This window comes from Equus quagga, chromosome 6, assembly GCF_021613505.1.
Source record: "Equus quagga isolate Etosha38 chromosome 6, UCLA_HA_Equagga_1.0, whole genome shotgun sequence".
NCBI classification, from domain to species: domain Eukaryota; kingdom Metazoa; phylum Chordata; class Mammalia; order Perissodactyla; family Equidae; genus Equus; species Equus quagga.
Window position 1 is genome coordinate 119,037,194 of NC_060272.1, and position 19,761 is coordinate 119,056,954.

General features: G+C 43.1%; 1 protein-coding gene across 3 annotated transcripts in view; it reads left to right on the forward strand.

Moving 5' to 3' along the window:
- The window catches only part of ADAMTSL1 (ADAMTS like 1), a 362,288-nt gene that overhangs the window by 233,362 nt on the left and 109,165 nt on the right, over positions 1 to 19,761 (forward strand). For all 3 annotated transcript variants that reach the window (XR_006889167.1, XR_006889168.1, XM_046664981.1), the window contains 3 exons: positions 10,662 to 10,841; positions 15,854 to 16,007; positions 16,882 to 18,007. Coding sequence is in view for 1 of the 3 variants with exons in the window: in XM_046664981.1 (XP_046520937.1) it covers positions 10,662 to 10,841; positions 15,854 to 16,007; positions 16,882 to 18,007 (1,460 nt within the window). In the remaining 2 variants the exon portion in view is untranslated. The remainder of the gene's footprint in view (positions 1 to 10,661; positions 10,842 to 15,853; positions 16,008 to 16,881; positions 18,008 to 19,761) is intronic.

The window sequence follows — 19,761 nt, forward strand, 5'->3', positions numbered from 1 at the left end:
AGTCTGCTGAATCTTCTCTAGTTTATTAAATACATGCACTCAGCAGCAGCAGCATCTTTGGTTGTTGGCTATATATCACTTTTTAGACACCTCACAAGGGTCATATCATGCTGGTCTATTACAGCCCCATGACTGAGAACCACTTTATGTATCTCATAAGTCAGTCTGAGATATTTTGATCAGGATGGTCTTCTGCTGGGATTTTTTTTCAGTGACTCTCCATTGCCATAAAAAATAAAAAATAAAGCCACGTGGCTTAGTCAGGGCTCATCCCCCTGCCCCTCTGCCCCTGCCCATCTCCAGTCATGGTGCTCCCATCGCTGCTTTACCTTCCTATCTGCACACACTTCTCCCTGCCCACATGCAGTTCCCCTCACCCCTGCTTGTCAAATTGGGCAGGAGTCTTACCTCTTCTACCAGGACTCGTCTACTGTCCTCCCACACTGAAGCCACATGGTCTTGATGATCAGTGCTGCTCATTTAGCCGTCACATACCACCTCACCTGGACAGGCATTCCCCTTGGATCTTCTGAGTTAGACCATAATGTCCATGACGGCAGAAACCAAGGGAACTTCTCATTTTAATAAGAGCAGCCCTTACTATGTATCAAGCACAGCTCTAGGTACTTTACATATTTAATTCACTGAATTCTCACTATCCTATGTGATAGTTATTACTATTATCCCCATTTCACAGATGAGGAACCTGAAGACCTGAGAGGTTAAGATGAATTCAAATTTCATGTAATACAACTCATTCTACTGCTCTTGCCTTTTCCCTTTTAATCGCTAAACAACCCTGTGAGGAAAGAAGGCTCAGAGAGGTGGCACTGGCGCTGGGTCACATAGCCTGTAAATGGAAAACAGGGTCTGGAGGCTTCAAACTCCATTCTCTTTTCCACTGTGCCATGCAGCTTTCCCAAGACCTCTTTACCGTTTGCTCTAAAGTATTAAACTGTGAGGAAATCTGATACCAGCCCTAAAATCAGCAGTTTACATAAAACTCGGTATTTGTTGCCTTATCCAGGGCAGTTAATCTGTGGCTGTTCCCTGTTGCTGCTGTAACAAATCACCAAACATTTAGTGGCTGAAAACAACATGAATTTACTATCTTAGAGCTCTGGAGGTCAGAAGTCTGAAATTAGTTTCACTTGGCTGAAATCAAGGTGTTGGCAGGCCTGCATTGCTTCTGGGGGCTCTCGGGGAGAACCCATTCCCTTCCCTCTTCCGGCTTCTAAAAGCTGCTTGCTCCTTTGGCTCACGGCCCCTTCCTCCATCTCCAAAGCACTCCAACCTCTCATCCTCTCCTTACATCCTCTCCCTCTGACTCGCATCATCCTGCCTCCCTTTTATAGGAACCATTGTGACTACATCAAGCCCACCTGGGTAATGCAGGCAATCTCCCCATCTCGAGATGTTTAACTTAATCAGATCTGCAAAGTCCCTTTGACTGTGTAAGGTAACATGTTCACAGGCTCCAGGGAAAAGGACATAGATGTCTTTGGGGTCATTCCTCAGCCAACCACAGTCTGCTATATTGTGGGCTAAGCTTTAGTCTCTGTTAGCACAAGGTCCTTGAGATTAGCAATCTACCTTCTACTGCCACTCTCCTTGCTACTCTCTGTGAATTTCATATGCATCAATCTTCTTTCTTTATTTGTTTTCATTCTAAAAAATAAATTTAAAAAGAGAAATGAGAGAAAAAGAGACAGGTGCTGGAAGGGTTAAATTGATATGAATTACAGAGTCCACTATGAAGCATAATTTATATTTCTCTATATTGCTTATGTTTTATGTTAAGGATTGTGTCCACCAACTGTACACACATATTGCACACATCTGTGCAGAGACGGAAACAACAACAGCCCCTATTTCCTTCGTGCTTAAAGCTCTGATTATGTGGCCATTTCCCCGTAAACCATTTTTTTAATCAGGGTTACAATTCAAAATACCTGTAGGTTAGCTGTGTAAAAAGGTATCTGAGAGAAGAGTCCTTGCTGGTAATATTAAGAAAAAAGAGAATTTTAATGATAACTCTAAATGCTTGAGAATTAAATTTTTCGTTTTCTTGATTTTATACACACACAGAAAAGAATGACTTTAGTCTGGATTAGAGGGCTGAATTCTGGCAGAAAGAGTTGATCTAGTCATCAGTTTTGTTATATTCCAGTGACTAAAATATAAATCCTGGTAAGTTAGAGACCATGTTTATTAAAAATGCTGTATCCTGGGAGAAAAAAATCTATTATGATTTTTATCTATTTTTGTAGCGTATTTTATAAGGAAATGGACTACCTTTAGAAACAACAGCAAATGTAAGCAAAACAGAGATCAGAAGTCAAAATTCACGAGTTTTTTTTATTTATTAGTTAGCAGACAACTCTTTGTAATAGTTGCTCTGAAATTTAGTGGGTGTGCAACCCATGCTTCACATACTAACAGGAATATTAAACCCAGAAGATACGTTGCACACTTCTTGGACTTCCAGGGTTAAGAAAGCTTAGTTGATATTAGATGAACAAGGTAATTCAAATCCACAAAATGGTTGGGGTAGAAATTCTGTTCTCATTTTAATCATTTTGTTTAGTGAGATTCCAGACCCCCTTTTCTTTGTTTCTCTGAGCCTTAATTCAGTTCGGCTCACTCTCAACCTCTGTTATATACCACCCACCGCCTCTAACGACCTTTTGAACCTCTCAACCTCGTGTATCACAAAGTTACCTCAAAGTCCAAAGGTCTAACACCAAGCTCAGTAACATCCTACCTGCCACCTTCCCCAGCAGACCTGGTCTTTCTTCAGGGATCCTGTGGTTTGGGTGACAGCACCATCCAGCCTCTTCTGTAGCTAGAATCTTCCGGGGCCATCTCAGCCTCGTTTGTCCTTCACACTCAGCCAACACCTGGATCTGGTTGATTCTACCTCCTATATTCTCACCAACACCAACTGCTCTCTTCCTTTCTAATCCTTCTCCCATTGTGTTGGTTCCAGTCCTCACAACTAAGCAAACCATTACAGCCTTTACTTGGTCTCCCTGTGTTGTCTGGCTTAACTCTCATCCAGTGTTTCCCAACCTGGTATTGATGTTTCTTTACTACAGGCCATCTGTTGAGCCCTTAAAATAGTAATATGTGCTGAGAACCCCCAAATAGGTCTGAGGTATACAGTGTTATTTAGACTGTTTTGACCAGGAAGCCCTTTTCCCATGGCATACCCATTAGCATCTCACAGGGCAATAGTCTTTGGGACCCATTGGTTTGTGCCGCCTGAGTCATTTTATGCAAATTAGATCATGTTACCGCCTACTTTAAAACCCTTAATGACACCCCAGGGTCTTAAGATTAAGTTCAAATTATGTCTAAATCCCTTTACTGTCTGCCCCTCATCTGGCTTCTCAGTCTCATTTCCCAACTACCGTTCCCCGTGAAGCCTGTGCTCCATTTTCCTCAGGGCTTCTCAGAGTTATTTAACATGCCATGCCCTTCATAGCCTGGTCTCTGCACACATAATCTGATGCTCCAACCCTCCTTATCTCCCTGGCCAGCCCCTGCAGTGTCATTTCCTCTGTAGAGCCTTCCCAAATTTTCTGGAAAGACTGAATTGTGCTCTCCTCTATATTGTCTCTTTGTGAACTGATCATATTTGACAGTCATTTTTTTCTTCCTGACTGCACTGCAAATACTTGGGGTATAGTAACCATTTATTAATCATCTTAATCCCCAGCACCTAATACAGTGCCTGGCACTCAGTAAGTACTGAATAAATGTTTGATGAAAGAATGAATGAGTGAATGAAGAAATCAATGAAATGAGTTAGAAGCTATAAGCAGAGCACATTATGTTAAAACTGGAAAGTTGACCTCGGAAATAGAACATAAACATTATTTTGTTGGGCTCAATATATATCTTGAGGTCCCAAGAAAATGAGCTCAGCTCTCAGTAAATTAAACTACCGAGATGAAACCAAAAGTGTCCATACGAGCAGAATTTATTAATGTGCTGATCTTGGGAAAAATCTCTAAAAACACACAACACTTGAGCCACTGTATTTTTCTATAGGAACATAACTTTTAAGTGTTCTCCTTCTTGTATAATTTTTACTTTTCTTATAAAACAAAGGAATTCATGATCTTATATAATGAAACATGTATGGCAGCTAGGATAAGCAATATAAATACTATTTTTTGTTATTTATTCTGTTTATGGTATATATTTAAAAATAAATACCCCTTATGAAAGATAGACCTCTTCATACCACAATATTCTTTTAAATGATGACTCACAAAGGCAATCATTTTTCATTTAATTTTATTAATTTTCTCTTGCTGTTCCTTTAAAAAAAATTATATTCTTGGGGCTGGCCCAATGGGATGGTGGTTAAGATCATGTGCTTTGGTGGCCTGAGGTTTGTGGGTTTGGATCCTAGGCACAGACCTACACTACTCATGCTGTGGCAGTGTCCCACATATGAAAAAATGAAGGAAGATTGGCACAGATGTTAGCTCAGGGACAATCTTTCTCAGCAAAAAAATAAATAAATAAATACAAAACTGTGTTCTTTGCATTCTGCCTCTCCCTTCCAAACTGTCAGGTTCACCAGGTAATTTTGACATGTTCATGAAGTCCTCACAGACTTTGGAACCTTTATTAATTTTAAATTTCATCTTCTCCAATTTTAAATGTTTTCTAAAAACACCTTTTCATCAATGTAAACACACCAGGGAAACTTTTTGAGCAAAGACGAGACAAGCTCTTAAGAAACCCTGACAAATACTCCTGACAATATTAGTTCAGCAGGATGGCTGTCTACCGTACCTGGAGGGTCAGAGCACACACTGCCACTGGCTGGAACCCACTGCTGACTTACTTAGAAGCAGCTTCTGGCTAATGATAAAATAGCCTGATAAGAGGTGGGTGTTCAGCCCATCTACTGGATGTTTGTTTTACATCTTTTAAACATCTGGATTTGGGGCTCTTTTGTTCATCCAATCACCAATTCAGCAAACATCTATGAAGTGTATGCTTTTTGCCAGATGGTATACTAGCCACTGGGGAACAGAAAGATGAGTACATTCCCTTTCCTCAAAAGATGCACAATCCTGCATTCATGCGGGGAGGTGGAGGAAAATAGCAGGCACATGATCGACTAGTCCTTATAGGAGAGATGCAGTGCCTTCCAAAGTCAAGGTGAGATGGGAGGTGATTCATTCACTGTGAGGCAGAGGGGTTAGAGGAGGCTTTAGTGAAGAAGTGGCCTTTGAGCTGGGTCTTTAAGGATGTCTTGGAAGTTTCTAGATGAGCAAGGAGGGGAAGGGCGTTGCTCACAGAGTAAACACCACGATCAAAGGCCTGAACAGAGAGCATCTCTGTGCCCAGGGATGGGCAAATTGTCCATTGTAGCTAATACACTGGCCCAGGGCAGGCTGGCAAGGAGACTATCTGGGAAGCTCAATGCAGGTTAGATGTGAGGGACCTGAAGGACTTTCTCAGGAGTCTAGATTTTATCTTCTGGGCATTGAGAATTTCCTAACACATTTCTGACATCACTAGTGAAGTGTCTAAAATGTCAGTCATAGCTAACAGAAACTTCAGGGGTATTTTCTTTGTGCCTGACAAACTCAATAGAACCCATGGGGAATTTGACTGTGAATTATAATCAGAGAATTGGAAGAACAGTGGTTTGATGTCATTGTGAGGTTTAGAGGATAATGATTTTATGAATCGGCCATTCCTTGTCTCACAGGAAAATACACCGCGTTTTCACTACAGTGTACATATTTACGGATCGTACCAAAATGTCACATACCTCCAGCATCAGTCACAAAATGTCACTCTACTGTTCAGCTCATATCCTGACCACTTCTTTACTGGGAAAAAAACAAATCATTAATTTTAAAAGAAAAAACAAGAGAGAGGATGTGGAAGAAAAAAACTAGACGTGGAGTCATCCACTCTTAAGGTCTCTTATTAAAAATGTAACAATTTCATAGTGGGGAGTTTTGAATGCAATTCTCAAACACTTAACATGAGCAACAAGAGAAGCAAAATCTCCTCCTTCATAGAATGAATAGTCTAGTGAACGATAATTTCTGAAAAGAATGAGAGCTATTTAAATCACTATTTTAAAAATAAAATAAAATGAGGTTAATAGGATAGAGACTGCTTTGGCTAACCTAGCTGGGAGGTTAGAGATGGCCTCTCCAATCAGGTGAGACTGGAATTGAACCTGAATTATTAGAAAGACTCAGCCACATGAATATGTAAGAGAAGAGTGTTCTAACTAGAGATAAGAGCAAGTGCAAATGTCCTTCCTGTGGGAGAAACAATACAAAAAAGCAGTGTGGCTGGAATATGCAGGGAAAGGAGAGAGTTTTATGAGATGAGATTGCAGTGGCATGTGAGGCTTCTCTTGTTCACTCCTAGAAGCTAGAACCATGCTTGGTCCATGATTGGTATTTAATAAATTTGTGTTGAATAAATGAATGAAGTTGGAAGGATTTGAGTTAGACAATCTCAAATTTCCCCTGGGGCAGGGACCAGAACATGTAGAGCTTTGCAGATCAAAGTTAGAGGAGTTGGGATTTTATTGTAATCACCAGAGGAGGCCTTTGAAAGGTTTTAAGCATGGGAATTATATGATCTGATTTATGCTTTGAAAACATCACTCTTGCTATTGCATGGAGAATAGATTGTAGGGGAGTAAGATGATATGCTGAATATCTTCCAGTGCTCCTATAGATCCATTCTCTGCCTTCTCCTCTTGTGTCCCAGGAGGCTGACCTATTTAGAACCTACCCTCTGTCTTCTAGTTGTGGTAAATCAATGGAGTTCTCAGCAGGCCACCAGAAGGAGAGAGGAACTGTCTTCAAATTGAGTAGCCCTCTCTAGCTTTCTAGGACCTAACCGAGAAAACTAGAAACTGGGAAAATGGTTAGGAAGCTTTGCAGTAGTCTAAGCAAGAGATGATGGTATCCTAATTTATTATTTATTGTGGAGGTAAGGCTTATTTATTTTGGAGGCAAATCTGAAAGTATTTGCTCATGGATTGAGTGTCAGGGAAGAGGTGGCGAGAAAAAGGAAAAACTCCAGGACCTTCCCTAAATTTTTGTCTTGAAGATGGCACCATTAAATGCATGAGGAAGACTGAGAGGAGAGCAGATTTGGGGTGAGGTTGGAGGGGCAGAATCAAAGTTCCATTTTGAACATATTTAGGTCAAAGTGCCTGTTTGCATTTAAGTGGACATGTTGAGTCGGCAGAGGGAATGATCAGAGCTTAAGATTTAAATTTTTGACTCATCAGCATCAACTTGTTTTTTTTCAGACAATTATGATTTGAACAAAATTACATTAAGTTCATGAAAATTTTAATAATTCATAGAATGGAAACAATTGTGGAGACCACAGCCCTTAAGTCTGGCAAATCCTTAGGAATCAATAATCCACGTGGTTAGTTGTCTAGTTATAAGAGTTCTGAAGAAGGACTGAACAATAAAAGTTATAACTAATCTAATGAGAGAATACCTCATTGGTTAGAACTGAGAATTTGACAGAAATAAGAGAAGGCTGAACCCAAGAAGTCATGCAAAAGACTATAAAACCAAATTTAAAACCTTAGCTGTCCATAGTAACAAGAAGGGTTTTTCTAAATAAATGGAATTCTTAGCCACCAATTTAAATTTCCCCCAACCACCAACTTTAATTCAACTCCACAAATATTTATTGAGAATTTACATTCACAAAAAAAGCACTGTGCTTGGCGGTGTGGGTAGAAAATGCATTAAAGAAGCAAAATCCTTAAAGAGTTTATTGAACTGCTAGTAAACAAGAACTAAAAGAAAAGTTTGCTTCTCCGAAAAATGAAGGTCAAAGAGTCACTGAAATGAGCCAGAGAAGCTGAAGACGTGGGCCACTTACAGCTTGAATCACTAGCTCTGAGGCCGTAGATTTTTCCTTCATTAAGGCTAAATGACATACGAGACAGGCTTTTGGAAGGAACTGTTTTGATCTGTAATGAGTAACAATTGCAGTACTCTACCTACCCACCCAACTTCATGGCATAGCCTAGCAGCCACGTTCAAATGTAGCCTTTCAGCTGAGAAATCAAAGAGTCTAGGGAGAAAACATTTCCAGGGCTGCCACAATGTAAATGAACTATTTTAGAATGTTAGTCCCCAACCTGGATCATGGGCCGGCTCAGGTGGGTCAGAGATGGTCACAGAGTGGAGGCTGAGGATTGCATTGTGAAGCACTGCCCCTCTAGTAGGGAGACAGGGAGAGACCAAGCTCTTGGCAGGCTTGGTGCTTATAAGGCCTGGGGTCTTCAGCATGAAGCAGCAGTCAGAGTACCCTCCACTGAAGCCGAGAGGAGTTCCTGCAACCACAGGGAAGAGAAGCTGAGCTTGGACTGGCTCTCCAGTGTCCACCACTCCCAGCCCAGAGCAGGTGCTCATTAGGAGCTTGGGGAATATTGCATGGAATGGGAATAAACCAGTTCTGGCCCCTTTGGGGCCTTAGTTGAGTCACTTCACCTCTCTAGCCTCAGCTCCTTTATCTGTAGAGTGGGGATAAAACCTACCTCATACGGTGGTTCCATCTTTATCATCAGCCTTCTTTTACTCCGTGGGTAGGCAGTTGAATCCAGTCATAAGAAAATACATTTTTTCCCATGAGACTCAATAAGGTTATTTTCATTCCAAGTTTTTAAAATTTAAATTGCAAATAAAGGTCGTTCACCACTGGTTTGGATGGTTTGAAAGGCTCTAGAGTTAAAAGCCCTAACTAGACAAGGTGGATAGCTTTTATGACTTCCTTATCCAGGAGCTCTGTGACCTCAAGACATTCACAACTGCAAAGGGCATGCTTGCTCAGGGGGGTCCAACATCCCCTGGTTCTAACAGAGGCCTCTCTGGCTCCCACGTTTTCACCCCCACGTTTATTTTATTCCCATTGGAAATGGTGAAGAAGCATTCATTTAGAGCAATGGTTCTCATCCTGGTTGCACAGAATTACCTGCAATGTTTAAAAAACATTTTTTTAAGTCAAAAGACTGATGTCTGGGACCCACCTCCCAGAGTTGCTGATTTAATGGATCTGAGAGGAGAACCAGGCCTCGGTGCTTTTTAAAAGCTCCCAGGTGATTTTAAAGTACATCCAGGGTTGGGACCACTGAGTAAGAGGTGACAGCTGGGCCACAGCAGTGTTCTGACTGCATCCAAGGACACTGTATCACCATCCTATCTTGACTGTGGGCACAATTCCCCCTTGCAGTTCTGAGCACAGACCCCCACGAGTTCTGAGAGACCACTGCTGTAGCAGGAGCAGCTCCTTCAGCACAAACTCTCATGCTTTCTACAACCAGGCCTGATTTCCCAGCGAGCCCGGTGAACCAAGAGCAGCAGGGGAAAGAAAATGGGCTATTCTTGAAGAAAGCAGAGCACTCCTTAGAGTTTTTACAGTAAAATATCCCCAGCACAGAATAGTCATAGGTTCATAGATTCGCTAGGGTTAGATCTGACTGGAAGTAACAGAAAACCCAAAGTCACAATGGCTTAAATAAAAGAGAAAAGTATTTCTCTCTCACTTAAAAACAGGCCATCCAGGGTTGGGTATGGTGGCTTCATAATCTGGAAGAAAGGCTGCTTCCATCTTTTTGCCTGTCACTGTCCAAGATGGAAGATTAAATTTTAGACATCCGTGTTCACATTCCAGCCAACAAGGAGAAAGAGAAGGGAAAATGCCACACTCTCTCTGGGTGTTTCCCTGAAATTGCTGCACACAACCCTTCCATGTGTATCCCATTGGTCAGCGCTTAGTCACGTGGCCATGCCTACCTTCAAGGGAGGTCAGCAAGTATAGGCCATAGGCTGAAAAGTCATGTGCCCAGCTGGAAAATGGAGATTCCTTTGCTATTGCAAGGGAGGGGACAAATGCTTGGAGTAACAGCCAGCAGTCTGTGCCACAGGGAGCCTCTCTCTCCCCTGATGCAACTGGATTAGAACTATTAACTTACATGCAAACAATGTGTTTGATTGGGGTCTCGCTGAAAACCAGTGAAATGAGGCTATTTTTCTTGTATCCCAAATTTCAGTGGCTTTTGTTCCCACTGCCCTAAGAAATCACCAATCCTACAAGAAAAGTGTTCTAGGGCAGTTCTGCAGAAAACCAGGCCTCATATCCAATGCCCCTCCAATAAGGTAGGGTGGAAGTTTATGCTTAGAAAGAGGGAAAGGGCTGCCTTCTCTGCAGATTAATTCCTGCAGATTTACACTGATGGTAGGAGCTCTCTCTCGTTCATTCTGGAAGCAGCACAGATTATTTTCACTGGATCGTAAATATGTTTAACTCTCTGTTATACTAACCTTTTAAACCAGTGGTCTTGGGTGGCTGCAAATCATAGTTTAGGAACAACTTTCTAAGATTTAAAGGCCCTTGAAATTCCTGGATGCTCTAGTTAAATACTTCAGAGTAAGAGCGGAAGGTGTAGATCTGGCTACAAAATTCATTTCAAGGGGAGGAAGCAAAATCCTTTGGGCTGGTTTCTGGTTTTTCTCCTTTTTCTATTTTTTTTTTCTTTTTTCACTCTTAGTCAGCCAAGGCTATGGTAGGAACTGGCAATCAGACATTCTACTGTCCTACGTTGGGTCGACTTTCTCTTCCTTCCCCAGTGTTCCAGGACCTGCGGAGGGGGCATCCAGAAGCGTGAGGTTCTTTGCAAACAGCGCATGGCTGATGGCAGCTTCCTAGAGCTTCCTGAGACCTTCTGTTCAGCCTCAAAACCTGTCTCCCAGCAAGCCTGCAAGAAAGATGACTGTCCCAGTGAGTGGCTTCTCTCTGACTGGACAGAGGTATGTATGCTCCTCAGAAGGAGATAATAAAACAGGCGTAAGGAGGAAAAGAAAGCACCAGAAATGTATACACACAGAAGGCGAGAACAGAACAAAATAATCCTCCAAACATTATGGAGCAGTATTTTAGTAACCATTTATACTACAGTGTGTAATTAGCTTTTAACTAGGCTGCAGGGACGTGAGTGAAGCAGCCAGCCTTTACTTAATATTCGGATGCATGGAATTGTAAACGAACTCCTCATGGAACAAAGCCAGGCCTCACTTGTGCTGGATTCTTCTCAGAACACTGGGTTCTTCTCCCTCTGTCTCTACACCTGCCTTCCTCACCTCCCTGCACCTTCTCCTCCCAGATGTTTCTAGTCTCTACTCAGCAAGGGCAAAGCATCTCTAGTCCATCTCTTCCAAGTTACTGGACAATAAGGAACATGATTTATTAGGAAAAGAAGGCCAACGAAATCCTGCCTCTTTGCTGTCAGCTTCCTGACTCCAAAACTTCCACAACTTCTTGGCAAGAGAACCTGAGTTGCCCCCTTGCCTTGCATTTGGGGAGATGATTGCATCAGCATTCACCATTCCTGACTTACCTCCTAAGTTAGGGATACAGCCGCAACTAACCTACCTTTCTAAATAGTTCCTACACTAGCATCAATTAATTCCTTCACACCCAGCTTCAACTTGTTTCAGCCCTTACTCCTTCTTTGAATTGCCTCCAACTCCCCCGCTTCATAGGCCTCTGTGTCTTCCATAGAGAAGTCCCCCCAAAAGGACTGCCTCACAAGCAAACTTAGCCAAGAACAGAATCACTAGGCCTGAAGTGAAAATCTCTGCATCAAAACCAGATGCAAGACCCTCTCCTTTCCTGCATATAAGCATCATTTGAATTGACCTTGCTGATCCCATTGCCTTCTCTGTATGACACATGACTCATAGGGTGCAGCTGCTGCTGATTGAAATATATCACAGAAATCCTTGCTTCTACGGAAGGGAGAGCTACCTCTGAAAATTAAGATGCCATCTCTTTCAACCTAGATTCTGAGAACTTTTGCCTCACATTTTATCACCCTATGCCGAGTTCCATCAGATGGTGCCTGCTAAGGGCCTTGCAACTGAGAGTTAACCCACAGCACCATAGGTTTTATAACTTGGCAGTAACATTGCCTTCTGGTGGTATCTCACCCCAAATGTCTCAGAACAGAAGGGGGAATGATTATTTGTTCATCTTTTAGGATCAGATTTATTTCGGCAGGATAAAGGATCAAAAGTATGTGGAAGGAGAATATGGGTAATGTGCATGCATGAAGACGTTAGTGACCATTTCTCCATGGAATGTTGATTTGGGGTATAGTATTATATATGAAAAAGTCATAACAAAAATATGATATATTTGAGCACTGATGTATTTGCCAAGTAAGTGGCTCTAAATAAAGACCTCCTCCCAGGGGCATATTGTAAAAGGCATTCCACTCCCAAGTCTATCGATGGTACTCTGCCATGAGTGGGATGCTGAGGAAGGGACTTGTGTGTGTTATAATTGTCTTCCCGTGTTCCTGGAGTTTGTGGCCTCTGAGCACATGGGACACAGAGAATTCAGAAAACATTCTCTCTGGACTGCAGATTTGAAGGAGGGACCCCTGTGAGCAGGCACTAAGGAGAGGAGATGGCTGAATTGCGGTCCCATGGGTCCCACTAAGAAAACAGACCTTTAGACCAGTATCAGACCCAAAGAAAGGCAAACTTAGGTCCTAATCCTGACTCTGCCACTTACTAGCCATATAACCTTGGGGTACTTAACCTTTCTTGGCCTTAATTTGCTTATTTGAATATTGAAGATAATACTTGTGTCCACTTATATGGTTATTAGGAAGCTTAAATTAAATGATGCATATAAAACACCTTGTGCCTAGTCAAAATTAACATTCATAATTGTTATGATTCTCTTCCATCCCTGCTCATCGTCAGGAAGAGGAGAAGAAATAGAATAAAGCACTTACCTTGACTGGCTGGACTCAGGGTTATGGCCTAGGCCTCCCACGGGCTTTGGCAGTCTTCTAGGAGGAGGAAGTTACATTTTGGGAACTAGGAATAGTTAGCCCTTATCGAAGGAATGTTAGTAGGTTCTGAGTTATCTGGGTTGATGAATGGAAATTCCAAACATTGGAGAGGGGCTCGGAATGGCGGGAAGTAATCACTGATGCACTAGGGTTAAACTCAAGCTGGTGGCATACAAAAGCGCCCCTGGGGATATTCACAGAGGCTCCAGTTGGCCCTGTCATCCTAACAGCCTTCCCCTTGGCCCTCTGGCTGCAATGAGACGTGCATTCCATACCCCGCACAAGGCTCCCCTTGGAGAAATGAAGACCTAATGATCTATGGGTGTTTTTCATCCTCAACTATCTGGGCTCAATCTCATGGTTACTGCACAGAATCCCTCAGAGACAGAATTAAGCCAAAGTTTTAGACAATTCACATAAAATTGCTTTCAGATTCTATTCTGAGAATAAGACCTCTCAAAAGGCCTTACTTCTTTTCTTTAAAAAGAAACCCTTGCATCTTCCCAAAGAGTTGGATACTAAATATTTTTAAATCATATTTTTATGGAAGTTTTTTCCCCCTAAAAATACAATGGAAACTAAAGTCAGAGTAGTCAATTTTAGAGCTACCAGGAACTTAGAAGGTCTTATAGCCTAGTTCTTTTAAAAATTAAACCCACAGAACCCTTTTGCAACTGAAATGTTACTAGGAAGCCAAAAATCTAAAAGAGATAAAATCAGAGCTGTTTTGGTTGAAGTGCAGGTAGGGGTCCCAGATAGCCAATGGTTGGATCTCCAGTTCATCTGAGAAGCCCCTGAATCAATCACTCAACATAGTTATAGAACAAGGTTTGAAAATCCCTACTCTAGTTTAATTTCCCTATTTTAGAGATGTGGAAATTGAACCTAGAGAAAGAACTAGACTTGACCAAAATCATAGCCTGATCTTCTGACGCACAGTCTATTTTTCTACTTGGCGGCACTCAAATGACCCTGCTTTTAAATTTTCCAGGCTCCTTACTTCCATCGCACCTGAGCCCTGGTTTTGGTGCTGTCATTTACAATAAAATAATGGATGGGTGGAATCTGGAATCCGCAATCACCACAGAACAAGAGCAATGGGTTGGATTCTCATTTCCATTTTTTGCATCTTAAACATCTTTCAAGGTGGCGTATATCTCAGCAGATTGCACGGAATAGTTCATCTCAATGAGTTAGCACATAGAAATTGAAAATATAAGATAATATTTTTTGGGTTTTACTGTCGTTTTTCAAGTTAACCTGGCACACTGCCATGACCCCAGTTCAGGCCTTTATCATCTCAAGCCTGGACTACTGTGGCAGCCTCCTTAACTGACATCCCTGCTTGCCATTCATCTCCTACTCCCATCCCTCCCAGACACTGTTGCCAGATTAACCTTCTCCAAACACCTCTTTCATCATTTCACTCCTCCCTTTAATGGCTCCTCATTGCTTTATGGACCAATTCCAAATCTCCCGTCTGAAAATTAAAAGTCTCTAACGTCTGGCCCCAAACCACCTCTTGAACTCCTGACACCTTCAACTGGGTCCCTCTGTTCAGTCAAACTGGTTTAGCTCTGCCCCCAAGCCTGCCTTGGACTTTTGCACTAAACTCTTCTGCTTTTGTTCTGGATATTTCTCTGCCTCCCATGCTTGTCCGTGGTTCCCTACACCTCCCCAGACTCCACCCGTCTTCAAGACCCAGGCCAGGAATCACTAGTGTACCGTAAGCGTTCAAGAATTGTTAGCATTAATATTATAATACTTGTCTTTTAGTTTTATACTTTTACTTATTTCTTTTATTACTATTTAATTCTTTAAACAGCTTTATTGAGGTAAAATTTACATACTGTAAAATGCAACTTAGCATAGTGTTTTCAAGGTTTATCCATGTTGTAGCACATATCAGAACAACGTTTCTTTTTGGTGGAATAATATTCTATTATATAGATACACCACATTTTGTTTATCCATTCACCAGTCGATGGATATTTGAGTTGTTTCCACTTTCTGTTTATTATGAATAATGCTGCTATGTGCATTCTCATACAAATCTTTGTGTGAATGTAAGTTTTCACTCTCCTTGGTAGATACCTAGGAGTAAAATTGTGGGTCATATGGTAAATTTATGTTTAACTTTTTAGTAAACTATCAAATTGTTTTCCAACAGGACTGTATTATTTTACAATCCCACCAGCAACATATGAAGGCTTTAATTCACTTATAATAATAACACTTTTTATTATCTTTTTGATGATAGCCATTCTAGTGGATATGAAGTAGTATCTCATTGTGGTTTTGATTTCTATTTCCCTAATATACTATTTCATTTTAGCCATGCATTTGTATGTTTTTCTTCTCATTTGATGACAGCTCTCTGAGGTTAGGAACCATCTTGTACATCTTTTTTCCATAGTATCTAGCACCCCACCTCAAACAAAGTAGATGCATAACAATTATCTGATGCTTGACATTAAAATATTATAATTTATTTGTGAAGGAAGGAGAAAGGAATTAGCATTGAGTGTCGTTTCTGTGTGTGAAATTTAAAACATTATCTCCTTTAATTCCCATTTAATTTAATTGCAAAATAAGTATAAGATGTGGAAACAGACCCAGAGAGTTGAGGTAACTTGCCAACTAGGGTCATACTGAGCTGAGATGTGAACACAGGACTTAGAGTCTGTAACTCTAAAGCCCAGACCACATAAGTAAAAACAGTTAAAATGTCTATAGGAAACCCTAGAGTAGAAAATCTGACAGTTGAATGTGGTGACAATATGGACATGTCTTCCCACATTGTTTCATAATTAATATTTGTCTCTTTCTCTCTCTCCTAGTGGCTGTTGTTTTCCAAGCAACTTTTCTCATCTTTTGGCGAGTTTGAGAGCCCATACAAAAGCCCCTTAGCCTCTAGTTCCCGCATTTACATGCATTTGGCCTTTCTTTCCCCACCAGTGTTCCACGAGCTGCGGGGAGGGCACCCAGACTCGAAGTGCCATTTGCCGAAAGGTGCTGAAAACCGGGGTCTCAGCGATTGTCAATTCCTCCCTGTGTCCTCCCCTCCCGTTCTCTTCATCCATCAGGCCCTGTATGCTGGCAACCTGTGCAAGTGAGTATGTTGGAGTTTTGGGGATGGGGAGACGGACCCCACATCGAAGCAGCTGTAGCCTTCCCTAAACCCAAAACCAATAGGGCTTTGCCCGTGGAAGGCAGCAGGCTGGTAAACTCAGCTGGAGATGGAAAAGGAATCTTAATTACACGTGGCCAGGCAGAATTCTCTTCCCTACTGGAAAAACAGTTTGCAGGGGGTAGAGCAAAGTTCACTCGCTGGCATACAGAGATCTGGAAGCTGGAGTCAGCATATTACTAATGAAGTCTAATGTTATCCACTCTGGGGTTTTAAACTACTCTAAACAGATTTGTTCTGTTTAATATTAATCCCTAGAGTCCTAACACTTCTGGGCCCCCTCCCCATGTACACTAGGGCCCTGGTGCTCTGCAGAACCCAAAGGGTAAACACTGAAAGGGAGACAGTCTCCTTCCCTTTGTCCTCTGCCTCTTTTTATGATGCTGACTTATTTTTTTTAAGTCCTTTTAATGAGAGGACCTGCCTTTTCCCTGGGATCCCCCTCCATCTAGAACCCTGCATTTCGGCTTCTAGGGGTAGAAAGACCCAGCAGGGTGACAGCAGGTTGCCCCCACTGCACCTCATTAGTTCTGGGTTTTGATTGTGGCAGCAGCTTGATGGTCCACAGCTGGTAACCAGTTCCTCCTTTAAAACCTAAGGCAGTACAAGAAGACCCCAGCCAAACTAAACTGAAGCTTTCTTGCCCTCTTCTCCCTTTCCTCCCTCCACCTCTCTTTGTCTTCTCTTCACTCTCCCCTTTTCCCTCTCTTGTCGCTACATCTCACTCTTGTCCTTCTCTGCTCTCCCCTTCTCTTTCTATATCCGTCTGGCTTGTCTTTCATTCTATTCATTCCAGGGCCGGGGCGGCCATCCACAAAGCACAGTCCTCACATTGCGGCCGCAAGGAAGGTCTACATCCAGACCCGCAGGCAGAGGAAGCTGCACTTTGTGGTGGGGGGATTCGCATACCTGCTCCCCAAGACCGCAGTGGTACTGCGCTGTCCCACGCGGCGCTTCCGCAAGCCCCTCATCACCTGGGAAAAAGATGGCCAGCATCTTATCAGCTCCGCCCACGTCACCGTGGCCCCTTTTGGCTACCTAAAGATCCACCGCCTCAAGCCCTCTGATGCGGGCATCTACACCTGCTCTGCAGGACCAGCGCGGGAGCAGTTTGTGATTAAGCTCATTGGAGGCAACCGGAAGCTGGTGGGCCGGCCCTTGAGCCTGAGGAGCGAGGAAGATGCCCTCGCGGTGAGGAAGGCCAACCCTAAGGAGGCCCTGCAGACCCACAAACACCAGAACGGGATCTTCTCGAACGGCAGCAAGGCTGAGAAGCGGGGCATCACTGCTGACCCGGGGAGCCGCTATGATGACCTCGTCTCTCGGCTGCTGGAGCAGGGGGGCTGGCCCGGGGAGCTCCTCGCCTCGTGGGAGGTCCAGGACTCCACGGAAAGGAACACGTCCTCAGAGGAGGACCAAAATGCTGAGCAGGCCCTCCTGCACCTGCCTTTCACCATGGTGACAGAGCAGAAGCGCCTGGACGACATCCTCAGGAACCTGTCCCAGCAGCCCGAGGAGCTGCGTGATGTCTACAGCAAGCACCTGGTGGCCCAACTGGCCCAGGAGATCTTCCGCAGCCACCTGGAGCATCAGGATGTGCTCCTCAAGCCGTCTGAGCGGAGGACTCCCCCCGTGGCCATCCCTCCTCATAAGCACGTGTCTGGCTTCAGCAGCTCTCTCCGGACCTCCTCCTCTGGGGAGGCTGCGGGCGGCTCCCGCCGGCCACACCGCAAGCCCACCATCTTGCGGAAGATCTCAGCTGCCCAGCAGCTTTCGGCCTCTGAGGTGGTCACCCACCTGGGGCAGACTGTGGCCCTGGCCAGTGGGACACTGAGTGTACTTCTGCACTGTGAGGCCATAGGCAACCCGAGGCCTACCATCAGCTGGGCCAGGAACGGAGAAGAGGTTCAGTTCAGTGACAGGTGAGGCTTGCAGCTGTCTGGTCTAGGCAGAAGCCTGGACAAGGGGCCACATCTTGACAAGGGCACCCAGTTCACTCTTCCTTCAAGGTGTTTCTAAGGGTAGGGCTTAGAGCACTGGGCCTCAGGGGTGCCTCCTGGGTTTCAAGCCCTCTCTTAGCACTGATAGACTCTTAGAGCAGAGACAAGGTATTTAATTTCTCTACACTGTATGCTCTCATCTTTATAGGGTAATAGCAACAATGCCTAACCACCCCAATCCCCATAGGATCCCAGAGATTAATGAGATACTCTCTAGATAGCTTTGAACTTTTGGCAGAAAGGTGTCATTCCAAGCCAAGGCATTATCACACTACCGGTTTGTGAGATAAACCACTGAAAAGCTTGTACACCAGACACTTTCTCCGTGTGTGGTCCCCAGGGCTGGGGAGAGAGTGCGGCCAGCAGCTGCTGTTCCCTGTGGATGAGCCTGTTCTCTGTCTGGGCTGGAAAAGGCTGTTTGTTCCAGAAAGCTTGTATTCCCAGTCGGACCTGTGATTAGTTATCCTAATAGCTCTTGGTGTCTGTTTTGATGTGTCATTACCGGGATGACAGCATGTATTACATACTTGTTTCCCTGGGCCATTGCCATTCATATTGGAAAATCAATAGTGGTAGTAGAAGTAATAACAATATTTTTTGAACGCTGCCTATGTGCCAAGCACTGTGCGTACATACAATTTCTACATACATTCTCGTTTGATCGTTATAGTGGCCCTGACAACAACAGTGATAGCTGGCATTAATTGAGTAGTTACTATGTGCCAGGCTGGTGTAAACTCATGGCGTGTTTTATCTCACCAAGTTCTAACAGTAGCCCTGAGAAGTGGGTGTAATTTTTATCCATACTTTATAGAAGAGGAAACAAATAAAGCCAGGTAACTTGCTAAAGATTATATTTATTAGGTGATGGAGCCAAGATATGTGCCAAAAATAAAATAGGTACTCACTTAAAGAATTATAGACTGTGGATGGGAGAGGAACCATTAAGGTTGTCCAGTCCAGAGTCCTCATTTTTACTTTTTATTGTCTCTGAGTCCATGTAAAATACTCTTTTCATTAAATATAGTTTTAAATACCATTGTTTGGCTAATCCTCTTCTCTGGTTTGCTTTACCCAAAGAAGGCAAGAAGCCAGGATTTCTTGTGCCAGATGGTATGCCAGGTTTATTTATATGTAACTGCATTTGTTATTCTAACAGTCAATCTACAAGATTGACACTATCCTCCAGTTTTACATAGAAAACCAAGGGTCAGCAGCTCGCCCAGGATCCCACTTTAGTGAGAGCCAGACCGAGGATTCAATACCAAATTCATATGATTCCCAAGAGAAGCTCTGTCTGCTCTTCTGAGACCTGGTGAACAAAGGAGACTTTGTCCCTATCTTTTGTGCCCATATCTTTTGTGCCTTTGAAATGTCAATAAGGTTGCCTCTCAGCCTTAGTACTTTCGGACCAAATAGCTTGAATAATGCTAAGTATTTTTTCTGGGTGCTCTTACTATATGCCAGACAATGTGCTCTGTGCTTTAAAAGCTTTATTTTGTTTAATCTAACCAAAAAACCTATGAGGTAAGTGCTATTGTTGTTACCACATCAGTAATAAGAAAGCTGAGGCACAGATGTTGGACCCACACAGAAGCGCTAGAGACAGGGTTTGAAGGCAGGCAGCATGGCTTGAGAAAATGTCCTCCTGACCTCTCTGCTTGTTTGCTCCTTGG